This window comes from Heloderma suspectum, chromosome 14 (assembly GCF_057233095.1).
Source record: "Heloderma suspectum isolate Gila_16-S chromosome 14, 16-S_ref, whole genome shotgun sequence".
Classification (NCBI taxonomy): Eukaryota; Metazoa; Chordata; class Lepidosauria; order Squamata; family Helodermatidae; genus Heloderma; species Heloderma suspectum.
Window position 1 is genome coordinate 2,793,289 of NC_139471.1, and position 25,063 is coordinate 2,818,351.

General features: G+C 47.8%; 1 protein-coding gene across 1 annotated transcript in view; it reads left to right on the forward strand.

The window, feature by feature from the left end:
- The window catches only part of CCDC187 (coiled-coil domain containing 187), a 73,179-nt gene that overhangs the window by 20,286 nt on the left and 27,830 nt on the right, over positions 1-25,063 (forward strand). Inside the window, exons 7-11 of the mRNA XM_084821287.1 lie at positions 1,961-2,083; positions 5,445-6,130; positions 7,404-7,498; positions 8,415-9,076; positions 9,884-9,992. Of these exons, the coding sequence (XP_084677413.1) occupies positions 1,961-2,083; positions 5,445-6,130; positions 7,404-7,498; positions 8,415-9,076; positions 9,884-9,992 (1,675 nt within the window). The remainder of the gene's footprint in view (positions 1-1,960; positions 2,084-5,444; positions 6,131-7,403; positions 7,499-8,414; positions 9,077-9,883; positions 9,993-25,063) is intronic.

The following is a 25,063-nucleotide window of genomic DNA, read 5'->3' on the forward strand; positions in this document are numbered from 1 at the left end:
TTGCATCCTGCTGTGGGTTTCCAGTGGGCAGCTGGTTGTCTACTGTGTGAACAGAATCCTGGACAAGATGGACGCTGGGTCTGATCCAGCAGGGCTCTTCTGATGTTCTTAATTTAGGGATTTGGAGCACATTGTCATCGGTATGCAGATGTCACCCGGTTCTATCTCTTCTCTTTGGAGAAGTGATGCTGGGGGGTGCTGGCCACAGTCATGGGCTGGGTGAGGCTAAACAAACTGAGGCGTTAGTCCAGACCCACTGCTAGGGCGATTCCTCAGAATGGATGAGGGGGATTCAACCTGTTCCGGAGGGGTGGCATTCCCCCTGAAAGTCAAGGGGGTGTTCCTGGATCCATCACTGTCACTAGAGGCTGCAGGGGCCTCTTCTCCTGCTCCGCCTGGGATTCAGTTGTCCGCTCTGGGCAACGGTTCCGGAGAAGAGGCACAATGCGGGCGGGAGAGGCAACTGGAACAGGAGCGGCTTCAGTACCATGGCCAGCACCGCAGTACCAGGGCCTGGAGTAGCTTCAGTCCCACGGAGAGCAGCCCTGCAGCAAGGGTCTGGCCAAGTTACCCCGTTTTTTACAGGGCCAGTGCCCTCTCTTGCAGTCGCTGGTTTCGTTCAGGCGCTGAGGGTCCGAGGAATTAAGAGCTGGTCAGGGAACGCCCTTCACAGCCACACCAGAGGCATCCAACACCCACCGCTCAGAGTCAGAGGGCAGCGTCACCTCCTGGGGATTAACAGGGTGTGGGATCCAGTGTGGAGGGCCCCACTTAAGAAGGTCCGGCAACTGGTTCCAACTCCTCTTTGGAGCCACTATCAGTAGAAAACTCAGTCTCGGAAGGTCCTCAGTCCTGGGCCATGACACCTCTGTGGCATGCAGTGCCTTTTACCAGCTGCAGCTAGTGTCGCAGCTACAACCCTATCAGGAGGTAGATAACCTAGTTGCAGTGGTCTGTGCCCTGGTAACCTTCAGGTCGAATCATGGAATGGTAGGGTTGGAAGGGGCCTATAAGACCATCGAGTCCAACTATAGTAAGGTTGGATTACTATAATGTGTTGCATGTGGGACTGCCTTTGAAGGTATTCCAGAAAATTCAGCTTCTGCAAAATATGGCTGAGATCATTCCAACCAGGACCAGGAGGACCTTTTTGGTGGTGGCCCCCAGGTTCTGGAATGCTACCCCAAGAGAAGCTTGCTTAGCACCCACACTGCCATCTTTTTGGCACCAGTCTAAGACCACCATGGCGTAAAGGTGGAATGTATGTCCCAGATGTAGCAGGATCTTTTGGGTGGGTACACAAATGAGATCAATAATAAGCATGGTGGACTATTATTCTGCAGCTCAGTGACCCTATGGCCTGCTTTGGATGCTACACTAAACCATGGTTTAGCATTATGTGCACAAGTATGCACAAAGCTTGCCTCCTGTGATCCATCCTCTCCTCGCCTCCTCTGGTGCAGCCATAAGGAGGAGCTTGGAAGCTTTTGCTATTTGTGGCTCAGTGGGAAGGACTATAGCTCAGTGGTAGAGCCCTGCTTTGCAGGCAGAAGGAACCAGATTCGATCCCCAGTGCCTCCAGGTGGGACTAGAAAGTCTCCTGCCTGAAACCCTGGAGACCCGTTGCTGCCAGTCAGTGTTTACAATACTGGGCTAGATAGATGAAGGGACTGACACAGCAGAAGGCAGCTTCACATGATGCTTTTTGTAAGGATTTTGTAAAAGTCAATAAAACCTTGATAGGAAAATGGATGTGTTCGGCACACTGTAGAGTCACATCACTCAAGGAGACAAGTGGGTACTGCCTCTTTAGAGTCTGACTGTGGGGTGGGGGGAGACCACAGAGAAATGGGAGGGCAGTGGAGCAACTCACAGGAAATCTTGCAGTGGGAAAAGCACACAATCGCTCCCACTTAGAGTGTTTGGTTTTTCAAAAGTCTCTGTTGTGTTTATGTTCCAGGAGCCAATTTATTTGGTGCTTCAGCCTGGAGAGAAGGCCAGAAGCTGGTGAGGAAGATTCTTGGACCTCCCCTTAAATATCCAAAGAATGGGTCTGAATGGGAAGCAACAAAGCTCACCATAGGTACTGTATTTTCTGATCCCCCCCCCCAGCCCAGTTTCCTGGGAGCAAAGGTTTAAGAACACTTGGCACCCAGAGCCCAACTGAAATTGTTAGTTGTGTCTTCCCTTTGATTCTGGTTATTCCAAGCTTTGAAATATTCATATTACTAAATATACCCAAGTTGGTCCCCTGCTGAGTTCTGAAAAGGAAGATGTTAGGTCCTCACCCACTTGTCCTTAGTTAGACTTGTAATGAACGTAAAACCAAGACTGCCAAAGAAGATCTTTGAAGAAGTGCCTTCATTCTGATGATACCCTTGAAATGATAATCAAAAACATTGGCTAAGCCCAACCTTTTTGGACCTGTGGGCACATTTGAGAATTTGAGAAACTGCTGTGGGCACCACCACAAAATGGCTCTCATGGAAGATGTGGCTAGTCATATAATGGCTGCTGTTGGAGCCTGGAGAGTAAAAAGACAAGCCATTCACCCAAGAAACTGAGTTCAAGCAGAGGAAGGGTCTGAACTCCAAAGCCAATCCAAGTATTTGACCCCACAGCAGCACAACAAAATACCCATTTAAGGTTGCAATCCTATGCATGCCTACATGGAGCTTGGTGGGAATTACTTCTGAGCAGATCTACCTAAGATTGCTCTGCTCATTCTATCCACACACACACCTATATCCAGCCTCAGTGGAAAGGAAAATGCCCCCAGCCCCATAAGGAATGAACAAGTTTTCCCTGCCTTGACCCCAGACTCAGCCACTCCATTCCTCACCTGGCACTCCTATCTCCTCTGCCATCAGAACCCTGGCCAGGAAGGTGTTGTGTATGTCTGTGCGAAGAATGAGAGAAAGGGCTGGGAAGGGAGATAAAAAGAGCAAGGCTAGGGGTTTGTAGAAGGAAGAAATAGTGAGAGAAAGAAGGCAGAGAAAGAGCAAGGCTAGGGACTGGGAGGAAGAAGAAAGAGAAAGAGAAAGTGGGGAGAGAAAGAGCAAGGCTAGGGACTGGGAGGAAGAAGAAAGAGAAAGAGAAAGTGGGGAGAGAAAGAGCAAGGCTAGGGACTGGGAGGAAGAAGAAAGAGAAAGAGAAAGTGGGGAGAGAAAGAGCAAGGCTAGGGACTGGGAGGAAGAAGAAAGAGAAAGAGAAAGTGGGGAGAGAAAGAGCAAGGCTAGGGACTGGAAAGGAGGGGAAAATCCTGAGACAAATAGCAAGGCTAGAGGCTAGGAGGGTGGAGAAACAAGGAGGTAAAGATGTGGGGGAGAAACAGCAAGGTTAGAGGCTGGCAGTGGAGAGAGACAGAGAGCAAAGGGGAAAGGTCTGTGTGGGTGGAAGAAGATTGGGTGGGGCCAGGAGGCAACTCTCTCCTTCTCTTTCTGCCCCCCTGAACAGCCGATCAGCAGCAGGATCAGGAACTCTTTTAGAGTTCTTTGAGAGCGTCAATAAACATGTAGACAGGGGTGATCCGGCAGACATGGTTTACTTGGACTTCCAAAAGGCTTTTGACTCAGTGCCTCACCAAAGACTTCTGAAAAAACTTAGCAGTCATGGAATAAGAAGACAGGTCCTTTTATGGATCAGTAACTGGTTAAAGGACAGCAAGCAGAGAGTGGGATTAAATGGCAAATTCTCCCAATGGAGGGAAGTAAATGGTGGGGTTCCACAGGGATCTGTATTAGGACCAGTGCTTTTCAACCTGTTCATAAATGATCTGGAATTAGGAGTGAGCAGTGAAGTGGCCAAGTTCGCGGATGACACCATATTATTTAGCATGGTTAAAACAAAAAGGGATTGTGAGGAGTTCCAAAAAGGATCTCTCCAAACTAGGAGAATGGGCATCTAAATAGCAAATGCCATTCAATGTAAGCAAGTGTGAAGTGATGCATGTTGGGGCAAAAAATCCCAACTTCAAGTATAGCCTGATGGGATCTGAGCTAGTGGTGACTTACCAGGAAAGAGATCTTGGGGTTGTGGTGGACAGCTCGATGAAGATGTCAACCCAGTGTGCAGCTGCTGTAAAAAGGGCAAACTCCATGATACGCATAATTAGAAAAGGGATTGAGAATAAAACTGCCAACAGCATACTGCTCCTATACAAATCTATGGTGCGACCACACTTGGAATACTGTGTCCAGTTCTGGTCACCACACCTAAAAAGATATTGTAGAGCTGGAAAAGGTGTAGAAAAGGGCCCCTAAAATGATCAAGGGGCTGGAGCATCTCCTCTGTGAGGGAAGGTTACAACAGTTGTGATTCTTTAGCTTGGAAAAAAGGAGGGTAAGGGGAGACATGGTAGAGGTCTACAAAATTATGCATGGTGTGGAGAAAGTGGATAGGGAGACAGTTCCCCCCCTCGAAATACTAGAACCCAGGGTCATCCTATGAAGCTGATTTGTGGGAGATTCAGGACAGATAAAAGGAAGTCCTTCTTCACATAGCACATAGTTAAACTGTGGAACTCGCTACCACAGGATGTAGTGATGGCCACCCATTTGGATGGCTTTAAAAGGGGGTTGGAAAAATCCCTGGAGGAGAAGGCTATCCATGTCTACTAGTCTTGATGGTTATGTGCTACCTCCAGTACCAGAGGAAATGAGCCTATGTACTCCCATTGCTGGGAAACATGGGCAGCAGGGTGCTGTTGCACTCATGCCTTGTTTGTGGGTTCCTGGTTGACAGCTGGTCGGCCATTGCGTGAACAGAATGCTGGACTGGATGGACCCTTGGTCTGATCCAGAATGGCTCTTCTTATGTTCTTATGTTCTTAATCCAGTATCCTAACATTTTTCAAGGTTTTTTTTTTAAAATTAAAATAAAATTTTGAAGGCGGCAGGGCATGGAAAGCTTTGTGGGCACTGTTGGAGGTCCCCACAGACACACTGATGCTGCATTGGAATGGTGAAGAGGAGAAGCAACTCCAGGGGGATTTTGTAAGTGGGTCCCTGCTGGAGTGTGGGCCCTCGGCAAGTGCGCAACCATGCCTACCTCTAATGCAGCCCTGACCTCTTTCATTGTACACCCTCCATGGGCTCCCTCCCTCAGTGCGTCCACCTTCTCACCGCCCTGGTCACCAGCAGCTCTTGCTCCTCCTCCTCTTCTTCATCCTTGCTCCCACTTGCTTGCTTGGCAGGCAGAGACCTTGTGAGTGAGGAGGCTGCGGCATCTCCTGCTCCTCTCCCTTGCCACCGCCGTTGTCTGGGCCAGAGCGAGAGGCAGGTGAACAAGTGGGTTGCGGTGGGAAAGAGGACAAGTGAGCTTGGGATTGTCTTCATGGAACTCAGGTTGGGTCAATGCCATGTTGGAGACAGAAGGAAACAATCCCTCTGTAGGGGTATATGTTGTGCTCTCAACTATGGTGTGCTCTCAACTGCTTTCCACAGGATCTGAAACAGCTTGGTTGACAACGGCCCAGGGAGAACAAAGCCTTCGAGGAAACTGTCAAGCCATACAGAGTGAGATGGAGGAAACCAAACGGGCAAGAGAGGTTGGAGAATTAAACCAAATATGTGGAGATTGGGAGAGCTCTCATGGGATGAACAGCAGGACCTTGAGGCTCCAGAAAGATCCAGATCTCGAAAAGAGAACAGTAGATCAGGAAAGACCAACCAGAAGGAAAGGAAATGCAGGACCCATGTGTGTCCCTGATTGGCTCGGGGGCAAGCAATCTCCCAAGGTCAAGTATGCACCTGTGGATGCCCTGTTGGAAGACCCCAGAGGGTCCTCCACAAATTGCAAGTGCAGGACAGCAAGGTCTCCTCAGAGGAGTGACCATTCCGGAAAGGAGAACCAACCCCAGAGCTGTGGCAGGCCAGAAACATGCAGGAGGAATCCCTATAGCCCTGAAGAGGTCCAGGAATTCATGAAAAAAAAGGTGGCTGAACGGAACAAGAGGAACCAGGAAGAAAAACAGTCATTAAGGCAGGCCCGTGAGGCAAGAAATAAAAGGCTGCAAGAAGTCTACAGGAAACAGAAAGAAGCTTTTGGCAGGAAAAAGGGCAGGACGGAGTCCCAGTGGTCCCAAGGGGGAGCAGCTCCTGCAACGGACACCAAGCATAATCGGGGCCTGGTAAGAAGGGGGGGAGGAGGAGGAGTTGAGGAGGGAGCTAGGGTGGCCATGTGTCCTCTTTTTCAGAGGACAGTCCTCTAGTTGAGGGTGCCCTCTATTTGAAAGACTGTCCTGTCCAACTCTAGTTTAAAGATAAAGAACCTTAGGAACTGTTAGCACCTGAACAACGGACTGAACAAGTGGGCCCACAGGTCACCTGGCCACACTCTTCCACACTATGGTGAGATGGACTGTATTTCTATTTAAATTATAATAGGTATTCAAATGGATTCAGATGAGTTCAGGTTTCTATGAAACTGACCTGCAGATTCCACAGTGGACAGGCTTTTTCTGAGTCACACAGACTCCGTGGATTTGTGGACCGTTTTTTACTTTGGGGAGGATTTTTGCAAACGCGCATTTGTGCACGTGCGTACTTGTGCTAATGCTCATGAGCACAAATGTGTATTTGCAAACAGGAACAAAAGTCTGGTACATCCCTAAAAAAACATAAATCTGATTCTGTCAATGAGAGGACGACGGAACAAAAGACATCTGACCATTTGTGAAACACAGATGGAATGAATTTAACAAGATCAATACATCCCTAGTTTGTGGCATGGGGGAGTAATGTTAGGCAGTTTCTGAATGGTTCGGCCAGCGTTGGCCTGTTACATCCCCCCTTTTCAAGTGATAAACCAAAGAACTGTTCCATGTTCATAAAGGTGCACACATGCTCATTGTGGGGGTTCCCAAACTTTTTTGGGTTGGTGGGCCCATTTGGAATTTGGGGAGCATGTCATAGGTGCTCTCACACAACGGCTGCCATGGGGTAGGGCTTGCCCATTTGCAAAATGGCTACCATAGTGGGCATGGCCTGTCACAAATCACTCATTTCAGAAGGCAAACTGGTGAGGCTCCAAGAAAAGTCACTTGCCCAAGAACCGAAGTATGAGACAGAGGTGGGGTCTCAGCTCCAAAACACAAACCTGCTCTTTGGAAGCCAAATAAAGATAGCTCTGGAGGGTGGTGCTTCACATTGCAGAAAGCCACCCCCCCATTTAAAAACAACACATAATGTCTTAAGAAATGAAATTAAAACCAGGAAGGGCAGGGAGACTGGCGGGGACAAGAGAGGTGCCCCTCAGGCATCTGGTTGGAGACCCCGGTTCAATGTCACAAGCGCCACTTATATTACTCAGCCTATATCCAATCAATGGGGAGAAAGGGTGCTCCTCTTGGTTTGTGCTATAAATTTATTCCAGCATTTTCAAACACTGTTTTTAAATTCCAGAAATGTGCAAACAATAAACATCCAGAACTAGAAGTCACAGAGTGGGTCCACCAAGCATCTTGTGCTCTGCTAAGGAACGAGGTGGAATTGCACAGGTTTGTGAAATCCAGTTAGTCCCAGCTATATAGGTGTGTGATGTGACAGATAAAAGTAAGGGTTCCCGGCAGGCTCAGACCCCTCTGATAACTTGCACCATCGCTATTAGCCTGGCTCAGGGGTGTTGATGCCAGAAAGTGAAGGGCTTGGCATAAACCAATAGTCTCCGGCTAAGCAGCAGAATGATTAGACAGCAGAACAAACCAGGTCAGGCTTCTAACAGAATGAAACCACAACTACTGCAGAGCATAGTGAACACACTAGTCTTTTTATGCTCACAGACCCCAGGCTAAAATGGAAACTTCTCTGCCGCTACCTGGCTGCTACGCAACATTTCCCCTCCACGCATACACATGCACTTGTGACCCCTGTTTGCACGAAGGCTCTGGGATGCATCCAGTGCTGTTAATTCCCTCTGCTTCCTGAGTGATCCTTGTTACCACACCCAACTGCTTTAAACCCCTCCACAAACAAATTTAACCCTTAGCTTGCCCCTTTATTTGGTGTGATCCCCTGCCATTGCGGTTCCAGGAATAAGAAGAGCCCTGCTGGTTCAGGCCAAAAGCCAATCCAGTCCGGAATTCTGTTCCCACAGTGGCCAACCAGATGCCTGAATGGAAAACTCTCAAGAAGGACATGAGTGCAACAGCACCCTCCCACCCATGTTCCCCGGCAACTGGTGCACATAGGCACACTGCCCGTGGGAATGCTGGGTGTCCAACACATCTTGAGGGCATCGGACTGGCAAACACTGGTGGTGTCTAGGATTACAGCCCACATAATCCCTTGGGATCACCTCAACATGGGTGGCATGACCTATTTTGCACCATTTTAGTAGTACATCACTAATAAGGAAGAGACTTGCTGTCATTAAAGCGTGCCTTCCTTTGCGGTTCTCTCCTTGTCTTCTGCTAGCGACCTGTATCCAATGAGGGCTTGCATGGCGGAAGTGACCAGAATGCCGGATTTGCCTCTTTCTCTTGCACCTGAAGGTGGCATCAGCAGCCCTTTGAACCTGAAGGACTTGTTCATCGCCTCCCCTCCTAGAGTGCAATACGTACCAAGTCCTTTTCTTCCGCCAAAAAGGCCCACTGAGGCATGGGCGTCTTCAGATACCCCAGGCCTTTCTTCATATCAAAATAAGCAAGAAAGAGTAAGGAAGATTCATATCCTAGCTAGGGACCTCAGTGAGCGGCTGGAGAGAGAAATGGAAAGGCTGCAGGTGAGGAACAGGCTGGCGGACTCCAGAGACCAGAGCTGGCTGTCCGGAACTCCAGACCTTTCTGAGAAGGTTCATCGCATCTCCGAGCCCATAGCTCCGCAGGAGGAATTTGGCGTGACCACGAATGCAGGTGCCGCTTTGGATCTGAGCCATTTACAGAGTCTGTCACCCCATGGTCAGAAGGGACAAGAGAGGACTTGCCTTGAAGAAGAATCCACAGCCCAGGCCGCTGAGGAGAGGATCCAGGCCTTCTTGTCAATTGCCAGGGCTGGCGGTGAGGTGTTGCGATCGCAATCCTCTCCTGAGGGAACGGCAGGCAGAAGCCATACTATGTGCCTGAAGAAGATGCCTCAAGGTTAGCTGAGGCCTTTTCTGTATTGTCCTCTCTTGTTTTTCTACATCTGAGGTAGGATTTTTGTTAGAAATAACGACAACAACAACAACATGCTTTTTTGATGTATGGTATTCTGAGAGCTTCTGTTCTGGGACAACTCATAAATTAAGATGATAGGCTTTTATGATGTTTATTTATTTATTACATTTCTATACCGCCCAATAGCTGAAGCTCTCTGGGTGATTCACAGAGATTAAAAGCACAAAGTATAGAATAAAAACAGTATAAAATATCAAAGCTTAAAACTACAGTATAAAAATGCAACCAGAATAAAACCTAGCAGCAGGCATATCACCCTGAGAGCTTCTCCTCTAGGATGACTCATAAATTGAATTAATAATGCTAAAATTTAATTTAATAGATGATTAAATACAATTTTTTCCAGTGTATGGATAGGCAAAAAACTATTAAGGCTTTCAAGGGAAACTGTTCCTTTAAATCAGGCATGTGGAACCTCTTTCAGCCCAAGAGCTGAATTCCATTTTGGAAGCTCTGGAGGGCCTGTTCTGGGGTGGGCGTGGCCAAACACAAAAGGGGTGGGGCCAAAATGCCAGCACATTTGAGCGTGAAGCTCGTCCTGCTGGTAACTAAGAGATAGGAGAGACATTTCAGCCTTTTAGAATGTGGGGAAAACCACGCAAAAGCCGGGAAACCAACAACTATTCAGTGGCTGGGAGAAAAGAGGCTGGGGTCAGGGGAAGGGGACATGAGGAATTCTGGAGGGGTGTATTGGGCCTGCTCAGCACAATCCCACTTGTTCTTCTGAAGGTGCTGCTGTGAATGCAGAGGGATTTCTGAGGGAAGGAGGCCTCCTCCCAGGAGAGCCAAGAGCCCAGTCTGCATTGCCGCCGCCACCGCCCCAGTTCCTCACTGAAAGGTAAGCGTTCTGCACTTGAGGCCCTCCTTCATGCTCATGGCTGGGGAAGGTGCCAGGGGAATGGACAGGGGTGTCATGGTCAGTTTGGAAGTGCAGGTGTCCATCATGACAGTCCCCATGGCCACCCCCCCCCCACAAGGAGAGTCCAAACACTGCAGGCAGCTGCATTGATCCATATCAACAAACCAGTTCCAGGAGTTCCCATCTCCACCAGGAGCAGGTCTTTGGTAAAGCTGATGGGTCTGAACTGCCCATTCAAGACCAAGCTATCCCCCAAATACTTTGCATTACACCAGGGAACAACATATGGTTGTTGGGAGAATCCCTTTTCTCCTGGGTGCTGTGGGGATTGCAGCTCAGAGGGAACAGGGATGTCTGAGGAGGCTGGCAGATGACATCAGCACCCCTGCTAATAAAAAAAGTCCCAGAGCTTTTACCCTGTGAGCCCTGGTGCCCCTCACTGTACAGCGTGATTCCTCTCGTTGCCTAGGAGGGCATGTGTGGGAGTGAAATGTAGCTCCCTCTCTCTTCCTTCTCCTCCTCCCCATCCCTGTCAGCACCATCAATTCTATGTTGCCTTGCATTCCCACATGGCTAATGAAAAAGTGCTGGCACTGAATCGCCATGAGCCTTGCCTCCTGTACACTGCGAGGAATCTGTCTGTCTGTCTGTCTGTCTGTCTATCATCACCCCCCCCCTCTCTTTATATCTCAGCACAGCTGCCTCTTCCATGAAGAGTGCCTGCATATAAAAATTGACCACAGCACCTCCCAGAAGATTGTGCCTTCCTTCACAGCATGCCGTTTGGATTACTTGCAAATTTCGCTTGGAGATGGTGCCCGGGAACACCAATTCAGCCTGCCAGAATCTTTGGGAACAGTCCATTTGTGGTGTGCTATTCACCAGGGGTTTGGGGGATAAAGCAGGATCCCATAGAATAAGTGCAGTTTAGTCATGGTCCACGAGGTGGCACTGTGAATTCACTCAAATGCCATCCGCGCTGCTCTGAAGGGAGAATGTCTCCAACTGTCCGCAACATTTTTAGAAAACAATATTTTTACAAAATCTGTGGATAAGCACAAGAATTAGCCATGATGGCTCATGAGAAAAAAATAGGGATGTACGAAAGTTCCGCCACGGATCTTGGGGAGGCTGAATGCCAGTGCATTCGGCCCCCTGAAATCGGTGGTGGAACGCCCCCCCCCCCCCCGGGATGGGACTTTCCTTGGGCGGATCTTCCTGGTGGCAGTGGCTCCGGCAGCGGCTCTGGCAGCGGTTCGGTGGCGGCGGTGGCCGGTCTTCTGACCAGCTGCCACCACCACCATTTCCAGGTTAAAACAAACAAAAAAAGTGATAGGCTACGTAAAGATTTACGTAGCCTATCACGGCTAGATTTTAAAAAAACACTGTGATAGGCTACGTAAATGTTTACGTAGCCTATCATGGCTGATTTAAAAAAAAAAAAAAAAACGCGCGTACGCAAATGGTGGCGGCCATGGCCGCCGCCATTTGCATTCCTTATTTTGGCATGTCTTAGTCTACGTAAACATTTACGTAGACTAAGAAGGCGAAAATAAGGGGAACGCAAATAGTGTAGAAGCTACGCTATTTGCGTTCCCCTTATTTTCGCCGTCTTAGTCTATATAAATGTTTACGTAGACTAAGATGTGCCAAAATAAGGAACACAAATGGCGAAGCCCATGGGCGCTTATCATGGCTGACTGCAGGGACGCAAATGGCGGTGGCTACGGCCGCTGTCATTTGCATCCCTGCTAGCCAGCAGCCGGATGTCTGGCTGCTGGTGGAGCCGGCCGGCGGCTCCGCAGAATCGCTGCAGAGCACAGCCAGCCGGCCAGGATTCCGGGGGTGAGGAACGGAGCGCCTCCCCCCCCGGCCAGGATTCTGGGGGGAGGGACAGAATGCCTCCCCCCCACCATCAACATAATCAGCAGAAAGGTAAGTCACTTTCGTACATCCCTAGAAAAAAAGCCACTCCCAAATCCTCAGTTTGGCAATACCACTATTCAGGCCAGCCAAAATGCTGCACAACATTGTGCGAGCTTTTGAGTTCTGCAGAATTCTTCGTCAGGCAAGCCCAGCCTTGGCCAACCTGGTGCCCTCCAGATCTGTTGGGGTCTTATCCAGTGTTAGTCCTACTTAGAGTAGACCCCCTGAATGAAATGAGACTTTAAGTTATGACTAAGGTAAGTCCTACTCATTTTAATGGCTCTACTCTGCATAGGACTAACATTGGATGCTGCCCTTGGACTGCAACTCCCATCATTCCCAGACAGCATGGCGACTGGCCATGGGGGCTGCAGTCCAAAACATCTGCAGGGCACCAGGTTGGGGAAGGTACTAGAGGTTCTAGTCCCTCCACTGCAAGCACCATTCTAGACTTTCCTGAACAAACTAAGTTTCTTTTTAGAGTAACTCCCCCTGGATCCCTCCTGCAATATGAGTGGTGACACTTGCCTAGGCCAGCCTCCCAACCACCACCTGTTGTTGCACCACAACTCCCATCATCCTCAGCCAGCATGGAACATCAGAAACTGCCTTACACTAAGTCAGACCCTGAGTCCATCTAGCCCAGTATTGTCAACACTGACTGGCAGCAGTGGCTCTCTGGGGTTTCAGGGAGGAGTTTTCCCAGCCCTATCTGGAGATGCCGGGGATCGAACCTGGGACTTTTTGCATGCAAAGAAGGGCTCTACCACTCAACTACGATGCTCCTAATAAACAGTGGAAGCTGCCTCATCGTGAGTCAGCCCCTTGCTCCATTTAGCCCAGTATTGGTGACACTGACTGGCAGCAACAGCTGTCCAGGGTTTCCTGGAGGAGTTTTTCCTACCCTACCTGGAGATACCAGGGATCGAACCTGGGACCTTCTGCCTGCAAAGCAGGGGCTCTGTCACTGAGCTGTGGTCCCTTCCCTCTGATGGGGATGCTAAGAGCTGTAGTCTGACACATCTGGAGGTTGGGGAAGACCTCCACCTCCTTCTGCATTTAGCTCCCCCCTCCCTCTTTCGAGACAGTGTTTAAGCATCTGGCAGCAATGGAGCTGGAGTCAATTTGTTATCTTTCAGAGCACCGATTTAAATCCCCACTGATCACCCCTTCTGCTAAGCCTGAACAAGAGATTTAACCAAGTGGATCCCATAGGTTTATTTACAGAAATCGTTTTCACTCACTGTTCTTTTCTTTTATAAATCCCCCTTGCAAAGGGGAAAGTAAATATTAAGCAACAATTGTCTGTGTACATATTTTAGTTATGAACACAAATGAGTGAATAGCTTTAGTACTGTTTAACTTTTATAGAGTGCAGCCTCTCCCAACCTGGGGCATGTCAAATGTGTTGGACTATAGTTCCCATCATTCCCAGGCAGCATGCTGTGCTGGGCATCAGGGCTTTGGAACCTTCTTTTTCCCTGCCTTCAGATCTTCCCAGCACCAGAGATAGGATTGCTCTGTAGGCTGCGAATCAGGAAGTCCCCGGTTTGAATCTTGCCTCTGCCATGAATTCATTAGGTGGCCTTAGGCAAGCTGCTCCCTATAAGCCCTGCCACAACCCTCTAATATGGGCGATAATAATACTGACTGGCCTTACAGGATTTGGCGGGGGGGGGGGGGCGTGTGATGATTGCAACTAAATAAGGTACATGAAGTGCTCTTGCATACTTGGAAGGGCTCTACAAATGTTCGGAATTATTATTAGGAATATGGAAACCAGCCAATCAGGAAAGAAGAGGTAGAGGTGAAAGTTCTGTCTGCCCCTACCTCCTGCTGAGTCTCGGATCCCCCTCCCCCATTCAGCTGTCAGAAATTTGTTGACCACCCCATCCGCCCCCCACTTCTGCCTCCCCCCCCCCCGCCCCAACAACCAGTGGGTTGCATTGTTTTCTCTTCTCCTTCCTTTCCTTGCTGCCCAGGGATTTACCCAGATAAGCAACGAATGGACGTTTGAGGCACAGCCATCCCTGCGTGTCCAGATGGGAGGACCGATCCTCAGCTGTAATTGACCAGACTTGGGACAAAAGCTCAAACAAGACGGATGGGGCAGTGTATTCGCCCCCCACTCCCCTCTGATCAATGCAATTACTGAGAATGCAGAAACGGCTTTGTCTCAACGGGCATAGCTGGAATCCTCCCCATGACCAACGCAAGGGGACGGCGGTGCGCTCTTCGGTTGACAGTACTCGTGCGGCTTTGCAAGATGAGAGGTGCCGCGCGAGAGGGCGAGGATGCCCTTGAGACCCAGGGGCGGGGCGGGCGGCATTTCTGGCTACCGTTCCCATCAATAAAAACAGCCACCACAAAGTCTCGTGAAAGCCTTATTATTATGGCAGGGGCTTTTGTGGACGATAGCCCACTTTGTCACATATTATTATTAATCTATATAATAATTATTTAATAATGTATATAATTAATAATAGTTTATACAATATTTAATTAGCAATTTATATAAATAATAATACTTCTCTACTATTTGATATGGAAAAATCCCTAAGCAGTTCATACTAAAATGCATATGCAATACAATAGAAAAACAATATAAAATGATAAGTAATTTAAAGAAGCATTACAGCAAGGACAACAATAAAACAGAGCAGCACCATAGTCCATTAGTGGTCAGAAAAAGCCTGAGTAAATAAATATGTGTTCAGGTGCACGAAATACTATGCTTAGTGAGTGCACACAGACACACACTCAGAGATATGCACACCCACTGATCCTTTGATGGTTTCCCAGCATTTGAGCAGGTTTTCACCCTATTATAAAAGGCTGAGAAGTGGAGTTTCTCCACTTCACATCCATCCATCCATCCATCCATCTATGTTTCTCCCTCCCTCCCCCTCTCCCTCTCACACACACACACAGAACGGCTACTGCCACCCGCATTTCTTTAAACAGCCACAGTTAATGTCATGTCTCTTGTTTGGTCCTCAAGAAAGGAAAAGCAGGGTGCGAACAGAGGGAAGGGGATGTGAGCGATGCCAGCTGTGTGGGAATGCAAGGCAGCATACAGCTGATAGTGCCTGTGCTAACAGGGAGGAGGAGACAGGGAACTACATTTCACTGCCACAAGTGCACCAAGGCCACGAGAGAAATCGTGCTGTACAGTGGTGTAGTGGCACCAGAGCTTGCGGGGTCAAAGGCCCAGGGCTTTTTTATTAGCAGGGGTGCGGCTGTCATCTGCCAGCCCCCTCAGACTTCTTTGTTCCCTCTGCAATATATTGTTCCTTCTGGTAATGCAAAGTATTTTGGGGATAGCTTGGTCTTGAATGGGCAATGCAGACCCATTAGCTTTACCAAAGACCTGCTGCTGGTGGAGGTGCAAACTGCTGGAACTGGTTTGTTGACATGGATGGACACACTTGCCTGGATTTTTGGACTCTCCTTGGGGACACTGCTAGGGGCTGTCATGATGAGTGCCTGCATTTCAAATTTACCGCCACTCCACTGCTACTGCAGTGGTGATTTTGCCCTCCTGTGGCCACCTGCTAAGGGGGCAGCCTCTCCTCTCTTCCGAGCCCTTTTTCTCCTTTTCATGGGTGTGGCAGCATCCCAAATTTCGGTCGATTGGAGGCTCACCTACCACGTCTAGCTGTTTCTGGGTCATTCGGCAGCAGGAAAAACAAAGAAAAGCTTATTAAAGTGAAAAATGAAATGAGATTTTCTCTAAGCAGATTGCTGATGAAATAAAAACATTTTCTCCCCCCCCCCTTGGGGGGGCAGGTGAACATCTGCTGTGGTTTCATCTCTTTGCTCTGAGCTTCTGCCACATCTATAAATGTCCAATTTCTTCTTCTTTTTCACACATTTCTTGCTAATCCATTTAGCTAAGCTTGGTGCGAGGTGTTTTGCAAAACAGGGTGATGCTTGGGTCCTAGTACCAAATCAGCGGCTTTTAGCTCAAGTCCAGCCTCGAAGTGGCCCAACTTCTATTCAGCCAGTGATCCCAGATGCGATCACTGGGAGCAACTTCTAAAGGAGGGTGGGGTCTCTCCGACCTCTTCAAAGCCAGCAGTTCCTTCTGCTGCTGTAACAATGGCTTTTGGCGGAGTTTTGTTGAAATGGGCTTGTTCTTATTTTTACATTTGATTCAATTTTATTTTTTCACTACTGAACAAACCTGGCTTCGCATGGGTAGGAATACTCCTTACATTGACACTGCAAAGCCTTTGAGCAAAGTTACACAGCTGTCAGAGCTGGACACACTGCACCTGTCCCATCTGAGAGAAGCTGTGCCCACCGGCACCCCTAGGCATGGCCCCTGCCATGCTCCCTGAGGGAGGGGTTGGTCCACTCCATTCCCCAGAGGAGGGGCTTCTCCATGGCAGTGGAGAGAGGGTAGGCCTATAACTGTGACCCTGGGCCTCCTAATCTCCCCTGGCTTCAAACTGAATGGACTGCAAAACTATGTGCTGGTTAGGGACGTCTGCCGCCTAGTGACTAAAGATGCTACTGCAGGCTTCAACCACAAGGACATATTAAAATTAATTAATGCATTTAAAAAACAAAATAACCCCATGATGCACAGCCTCAGGATCCCCATCATATGCATGCCAAGTTTCAAATGTCTAAATGTCAAAGTCTTGGCGCTATAGTGGTGACGGACAGACAGACACACATCCTCTTTTATTATTATAGACTAACAGTTTTTAGTTGAGGGGAAATGCTGTACGAATAAGAGGAGATAATTGAGAGGATCTGTCCAGGCTCAGATCCCATCAATTACTGATTACAGTTTTGCAGTCCTTTTTTTTTTTTTTAACTGTCTCTTTAAATATCTTCATTATTCTTTGTTTCATCATTTAATTATGGTTAGCCACTTTGGTTTCTTTTTGAGAATAAAGCACAATTTTTTAAAAAATGAATAGAAACAAATAAGCACAAATAGTTGTTGTTGTTCAGTCGTTCAGTCGTGTCCGACTCTTCGTGACCCCATGGACCATAGCACGCCAGGCCTTCCTGTCCTGCGCTCTCTCCCGGAGTGTGCTCAAGTTCATATTCATTGCATCGGTGATGCTATCTAGCCATCTCATCCTCTGTCGTCCCCTTCTCCTTTTGCCTTCAGTCTTTCCCAGCATCAGGGTCTTTTCCAGAGAGTTTTCTCTTCGCATTAGGTGGCCAAAATATATGAGCTTCAGCTTCACTATCTGTCCTTCCAATGAGCACTCAGGGTTGATTTCCTTTAGGATGGACTGATTTGACCTCCTTGCAGTCCAGGGGATTCGTAAGAGTCTTCTCCAGCACCACAGTTCGAAAGCATCAATTCTTCGGCGCTCAGCCTTCCTTATAGTCCAGCTCTCACAGCCATACATTACTACTGGGAAAACCATAGCTTTGATTAGATGGACCTTTGTCGGCAAGGTGATGTCTCTGCTTCTTACTATGCTGTCTAGGTTGGCCATAGCTTTCCTCCCAAGGAGCAAGCGTCTTTTAATTTCATGGCTACAGCCACCATCTGCGGTGATCTTGGAGCCCAGGAAAGTAAAATCTGTCACTGCTTCCATTTCTTCCCCTTCTATATGCCAGGAAGTGATGGGGCCAGATGCCATGATCTTAGTTTTTTTATTGTTGAGTTTCCAGCTTTTGCACTCTCCTCTTTCACCCTCAACAAGAGGCTCTTGAGATCCTCTTCGCTTTCAGTCATTAGGGTGGTATCGTCTGCATATCGGAGGTTGTTGATAATTCTCCCGGCAATCTTAATTCCAACCTGTGATTCATCCAACCTGGCGTTTCTCATGATGTACTCTGCATATAAGTTAAATAAGCAGGGTGACAATATGCAGCCTTGTCGTACTCCTTTCCCAAGTTTGAACCAATCGGTTGTTCCATGTCTGGTTCTTACTGTTGCTTCTTGACCCTCATACAGGTTTCTCAGGAGACAGGTAAGGTGGTCTGGTATTCCCATCACTTTAAGAATTTGCCACAATTTGTTGTGATCCACACAATCAAAGGCTTTAGCGTAGTCAATGAAGCAGAAATAGACGTTTTTCTGGAATTCTCTTGCTTTCTCCATGATCCAGCGAAAGTTGGCGATTTGATCTCTAGTTCCTCTGCCTCTTCGAAATCCCGCTTGTACTTCCGGTAGTTCTCGGTTCGCATACTGCTGAAGCCTAGCTTGTAGGATTTTGAGCATCACCTTGCTGGCATGTGAAATGAGCGCAATTGTGCGGTAGTTTGAACACTCTTTGGCGTTGCCCTTCTTTGGAATTGGAATGTAAACTGACCTTTTCCAGTCTTGCGGCCATTGTTGAGTGTTCCAAATTTGTTGGCATATTGAATGCAGCACTTTAACAGCATCATCTTTTAGGATTTTAAATAGCTTAGCTGGAATACTGTCATCTCCGCTAGCTTTGTTGTTACTAATGCTTCCTAAGGCCCACTTGACTTCACTCTCTAGGATGTCTGGCTCAAGTTCAGTGACTGTACTCTCCTGGCTATCAGGGACATTCAGATCTTTCCTGTATAGTTCTTCTGTGTATTCTTGCCACCTCTTCTTAATCTCATCTGCTTCTGTTAGGTCCCTGCCTTCTTTGTCCTTTATCATGCCCGTCTTTGCACAAAACGTTCCCTTGAGATCTCCAATTTTCTTGAAGAGATCTCTAGTCTTTCCCATTCTGTTGTTTTCCTCAATTTCTTTGCATTGTTCATTTAAGAAGGCCTTCTTGTCTCTCCTTGCAATTCTCTGGAACTCTGCATTCAGTTGGATATATCTTCCCCTTTCTCCCTTGCTTTTTGCTTCCCTTCTTTCCTCAGCTACTTGTAAAGCCTCATCAGACAGCCACTTGGCTTTCTTGCACTTCTTTTTCTTTGGGATGGATTCCGTTGCTGCCTCCTGAACAATGTTACGGACCGCCGTCCATAGTTCCTCAGGCACTCTGTCTATCAGGTCTAATCCCTGAAATCTATCCTTACCTCCACTGTATATTCATACGGGATATGATTTAGGTCATACCTGAATGGTTTAGTGGTTTTCCCTACGTTCTTCAATTGAAGCCGAAATTTTGCAACAAGAAGCTCATGATCTGAGCCATAGTCAGCTCCAGGTCTTGTTTTTACTGACTGTATAGAGCTTCTCCATCTTTGGCTGCAAAGGACATAATCAATCTGATTTCGATATTGACCATCTGGTGATGTCCATGTGTAGAGTCGCCTCTTGTGCTGTTGGAAAAGAGTGTTTGCTATGATCAGCGTGTTCTCTTGGCAAAACTCTATTAGCTTTTGTCCTGCTTCATTTTGTACACCAAGGCCATGCCTGCCTGTTATCCTGGTGATTTCTTGACTTCCTACTTTAGCATTCCAATCCCCTATGATGAAGAGGACATCTTTTTTTGGTGTTAGTTCTAGAAGGTGTTGTAGTTCTTCATAGAACCGATCAACCTCAGCTTCTTCGGCATCAGTGGTTGGGGCATAGACTTGAATGACTGTGATGTTGAATGGTTTGCCTTGGATTCGTACTGAGATCATTCTATCGTTTTTAAGATTGTACCCCAGTACTGCTTTTCCCACCCTTTTGTTGGCTATGAATGCTACTCCATTTCTTCTAAGGGACTCTTGCCCACAGTAGTAGATATGATGGTCACCTGAATTAAATTCGCCCATGTCTGTCCATTTTAGTTCACTGATTCCCAAGATGTCGATGTTCAATCTTGCCATCTCATGTTTGACCACCTCCAGCTTACCTTGATTCATTGATCTTACATTCCAGGTTCCTAGACAATATTGTTCTTTACAGCATCGGATTTTCTTTTCACCACCAGACACATCCACAGCTGAGTGTCCTTTCGGCTTTGGCCCAGCCGCTTCACTCTTTCTGGCACTAGTTGGAAATACCCTCTGCTCTTCCCCAGTAGTATATTGGACACCTTCCGACCTGAGGGGCTCATCTTCCGGCGTCATCTCTTTTAGCCTTGTGATACGTTCCATTGTAGCAGCCATATCGGGGGTCAGACTAAGTAGCCTCATGCAGTCTCATGCTTCATGTTCTTGCTGAGCTCATTCTCCCTTGAATATATTGTTGTAAGCTGACAAGACACAGGAATTCCTTATCTTGTCAAAGGTCATACAATTGTATATCTTGTTCTCTGCTGTTCTCTTCTGTTCTCTCCTTATCATGGCTACCCTATAACCCAGTTCTTGTATTATAAACAATGGTGCTAGGAGAAGAAATGTTGAGGACTGCAACCCCACACGGGAAGGGGAGGAGGAGCCGTTTCATATGTGTCACAATGTCTATAAAAACAATGTGCTGATGTATTTCGGGGCTTCTGGCTCTTTGGAAATGATTCCAGCCTTAAGCCCGCGCGTTAAATAAACAATCTCTTTTTCCTTCACTCCGTGGTCTCTCTGACTCTGGGTTCTGCAACATAAATGGTGCCGTGACTCGGATGTGGCAGGCTCTGAGCCAGACAGGTGACATTTGCCTGCTCTTGATCGCCGCACCGGGAAGACGAGCTCGGCGCATGCCTCCCTTTCTTGGCGCCACCGACCTTTTTGTCGAGTGAATGGGAGAAAGCCTGCACTGGGATCGCCCAAACGGCAGCGAGCGGCAAGAGAACCTTGGGAAGCGGAGGAAGAAACTTGAGCCCTGCCTGTATCGCAGCTGCAATTGAGTTGAAACCCACATTGGAAGCCTTCAGGAGAAAGGCAAGTATATGGGAAAAAGAGGGCCCCGCCTTTAGGGAGAAAGGCCACTGGGCAGAAAAAAAGAGGGCCCCGCCTTATGAAGAAGGTCAGTGTTGGTGGTATACGTATACAAAAAGAACCTACTCCTTGCGGGTAGAAGGGGGGCCTGATCACACCCCCGAGTGGGCGCCAGTACCCAGCACGCCAGTACTCAGTAGGAAGCTGGGGAAGCCGCTTTCCGCTCTGGTAAAAAGTGGGAAAAGTGGGTGGCAGGGACATATGGATGCAGTGGAGAGGTTGATGATTGTGTGAGTGGCTACTGCGGTTTCTGACGCATACCGTTGACCGTCCGGGTGCCCAGGCCAGTAGCAAAGTGCGTGGTGTGTAAAATCCTCTTGTGTCGGCCAGTGAGACCCCTTACTCACTGACCAATTCCCATTCCCTAATTGTGTCTGTCTTCAATTTAGGAGGGAGGCTATGGGTGTTGGGGGAAGCAAACCTTGCACCCCCTTGGGATGTATGCTAGCAAATTTTAAGAAAGGTTTTAGTAGAGATTATGGGGACTGCCCCATGAATCCTCAACAGTTGCAGACTTTGTGTGAAATAGAGTGGCCGTCTTTTGAAGGATATAACTTGTTCAAAAAGAACAGGAGGAACAGAAAGGGAGGCGGGGTTGCACTGTATGTGAAAAATACATATCTCTGCACAGAAATACAGGAGGAGGAGCTTGGTAGCCCCATCGAGAGCATCTGGGTTGAAATAAATGGAGCAAAGAATAAAAGGAACCTGGTGGTCGGAGTCTACTACCGGCCACCCAATCAAGGAGAAGCCAAGGATGAAACTTTTGAAAAGCAAATAGCCAATGTTTTAAGGAAGCATGATGTAGTAGTAATGGGGGACTTCAATTTCCCCGATATTTGTTGGGAGACAAATTCTGCAAAACATGGCCCCTCCAGGAAATTCCTGACTTGTGTGGCGGATAACTTCCTCCTACAGAAAGTAGAGGAAGGAACTAGAGGATCGGCTATCCTTGACTTGATCCTAACCAACAGAGATGACTTAGTGGATAAAGTAGCAGTTACAGGAACTCTGGGGGAAAGCGACCATGTTGTACTTGAGTTCTTGGTTCTAAGGGAAGCAAAAGCCGAGTGTACTCAAACGCGTACCCTGGATTTTAGGAAAGCTGATTTTAATAAACTCAGAACAATGATCAGTAAGGTCCCATGGCAAGCAATGCTAGCGAGAAAAGGAGTCCAAGATGGGTGGGAACTTTTAAAAAAGGAAATTCTCAAGGCACAATCACAAACAATTCCAACAAGAAGAAAAGGTGGAAGACAACAGAAGAAGCCAATGTGGCTTCACAAAAAGCTTAGGGATGACCAGAAAACAAAAAAGGACACATATAGGAAGTGGAAAGAAGGCCAAGTAACAAAGGAAGAGTACAGGCAGGTAGCACAGAATTGCAGGGATGGCGTCAGGAAGGCTAAAGCGGAGAACGAGGTGAGGTTAGCGAGGGATGCTAAAAACAACAAAAAGGCTTTCTTCAGCTACGTGCATAGTAAAAGGCAGAGGAAAGAAATGGTTGTTCAGCTATTAAATAAGGATGGCAAAATGATAACAGAGGACATAGAAAAGGCAGAGGTGCTCAATTCCTACTTTGGCTCAGTCTTCTCCCAAAAGAGGGTCTATGACCCCCCTGGCAAAGGCGAAGTACAGGCTGAAGGGGCAGGATTGCAGCTTGAGATCGACAGGCATATGGTCAAGGAACACCTCATTACTTTGAATGAGTTCAAATCTCCAGGGCCAGATGAACTGCATCCTAGAGTCATAAAGGAACTGGCAGAAGAGCTCTCAGAACCGCTGTCTATTCTCTTTGAGAAATCATGGAGGACCGGGGAAGTGCCAGATGACTGGAGGAGGGCTAACGTTGTCCCTATCTTCAAAAAGGGTAAAAAGGAGGAACCTGGGAACTACAGACCAGTCAGTCTGACATCAATCCCTGGGAAAATTCTGGAGCAGATCATAAAGCAATCCATCTGGAAGCACCTTGACAACAATGCAGTGATTACTCGAAGCCAACATGGATTTGTCAAAAACAAGTCCTGCCAGACAAATCTGATCTCATTTTTTGATCAAGTCACCTCCCTTGTAGACCGTGGGAATGCTGTAGACATCATATACCTCGACTTCAGCAAAGCTTTCGACAAAGTGCCCCATGATATCCTGATGAGCAAACTAGCTCGAAGTGGGCTAGATGAAACAACGATCCAGTGGATCCACAGTTGGCTACAGAATCGGACTCAAAGAGTGCTTATCAATGGGACCTTCTCAAGCTGGGGAGAGGTAACGAGTGGGGTACCGCAGGGCTCAGTCCTGGGCCCAGTGCTCTTCAATATTTTTATTAATGACTTGGAGGAGGAGGTGCAGGGAATGCTGATCAAATTTGCAGATGACACAAAATTGGGAGGGATAGCTAATACTTTGGAAGACAGAAACAAAATTCAAAGTGATCTGGATAGACTGGAGTGCTGGGCAGAAAACAACAGAATGGCATTTAATAGGGACAAATGCCAAGTTCTGCACCTAGGAAAAAGAAACCAAATGCACAGTTACAAGATGGGGGATACGTGGCTCAACCACACTACGAGCGAGAAGGATCTTGGAATTGTCGTCGATCACAAGCTGAATATGAGCCAACAATGTGATGTGGCTGCAAAAAAGGCAAATGCTATTTTGGGCTGCATTCATAGAAGCATCGCTTCCAAATCCCGGGAAGTACTAGTTCCCCTCTACTCAGCACTGGTTAGGCCTCATCTGGAGTACTGTGTCCAGTTCTGGGCACCACACTTTAAGAAGGATGCAGACAAGCTGGAGAGGGTTCAAAGGAGGGCAACAAAGATGATCAGGGGACTGGAAACAAAGCCCTATGAAGAGAGACTGAAAGAACTGGGCATGTTTAGCCTTGAGAAGAGAAGACTGAGGGGAGATATGATAGCGCTCTTCAAGTACTTGAAAGGTTGTCACAGAGAAGAAGGCCAGGATCTCTTCTTGATCATCCCAGAGTGCAGGACACGGAATAATGGGCTCAAGTTACAGGAAGCCAGATTCCGACTGAACATCAGGAAAAACTTCCTGAGTGTCAGAGCAATACGGCAATGGAACCAATTACCTGGGGAGGTGGTGGGCTCTCCCACACTGGAGGCCTTCAAGACGAGGCTGGACAGCCATTTGTCAGGGATGCTCTGACTTGGATTCCTGCATTGAGCAGGGGGTTGGACTCGATGGCCTTGTAGGCCCCTTCCAACCCTACTATTCTATGATTCTATGATGTAGGATGGCCTACTAAAGGCTCTTTAGAGCCCAGCAAAATCAGCCATGTATATGCCATTGTGGTTGGGAGACCTGGGCACCCCAACCAATTTCCCTACATAAACTCGTGAGATTCCATAGTCTGCGCTTCTCCTCCATGGCTAAAAAAATGGCTAGAATCCCAGGCAAAAGTTTTGGTGCTCAGAAAAGAAAAATTGGCCAAAAAGAAATTACAACCAGTGTTAGAAGCCTCGTGTAAAGATCTGGCAGAGCTAACGGCGTTTCCACCTGCTTATGCCCTGCTTCCACCACGGGCCCATGTTACTGTAAGACCGCCCCGTCGAGATCCAGATCCTGTGCCTCCTGAGCCCCTGCCATCCCCCCTACAGAGGCATTGCCCCTCGCTTTGACTTGGAACTGTCGCCATCAGCTTCAAGCCCCACCGGCAGTGATTCGCCGATTTCAGCTACGGTCCTCAACTCCCAGGTATTGTCTGCTGAGACTTCCATCTCTACGGGATCGGGAGGTTCCCCTCTTACACCTCAATCAGCATTAATAAAAGAAACTGAAGAATTGAAGTGTTGGGCAGAAGATTTAATAAAATCGGCAGTGACCCTTAAAAAGATGTGTTCTCACAAAAAAGAGGAGGCGAGCTCGTCTACTGCTCAAGACTTGCACCCCCTTGAGATGTATGTCAAACAAAGAAGGAAAAGGGTTTTTTTTTAAAGATTCAGAATAGAGAGAGAAAACAGCAAAAAGCTCAAGGTCGAGCTGAGAGGAAAAAAAGAACAAGATCTGAGGCTGTTAATTAGAAAAATGTTGCAGGACAGTCTGGCTTTTAACAAAGCGTGGGAGCGTGAGAGTGTAAGGCCGAAGAAGTAGCTGTTAGCCTAGCGCCGAGAGGGGGGGGGCAGGAAAATTGCCCGCAACGTTCTGAGTTGTGCAACATCATCACCTCGCCTAATTGAGATGAAATCCCTAAGAAATGGAAACTGAAACGAAGTCCCAGAAAATGAAGGCAAAATAGAAAATAAAGGTGAAGAATCAGCCCCCAGAGCACAGGCTAGACCCCTCTTCGAGTGAAAAGTGTGCCATAAGACTGTCCCAAAGCAGAATGAAGCGGAAAG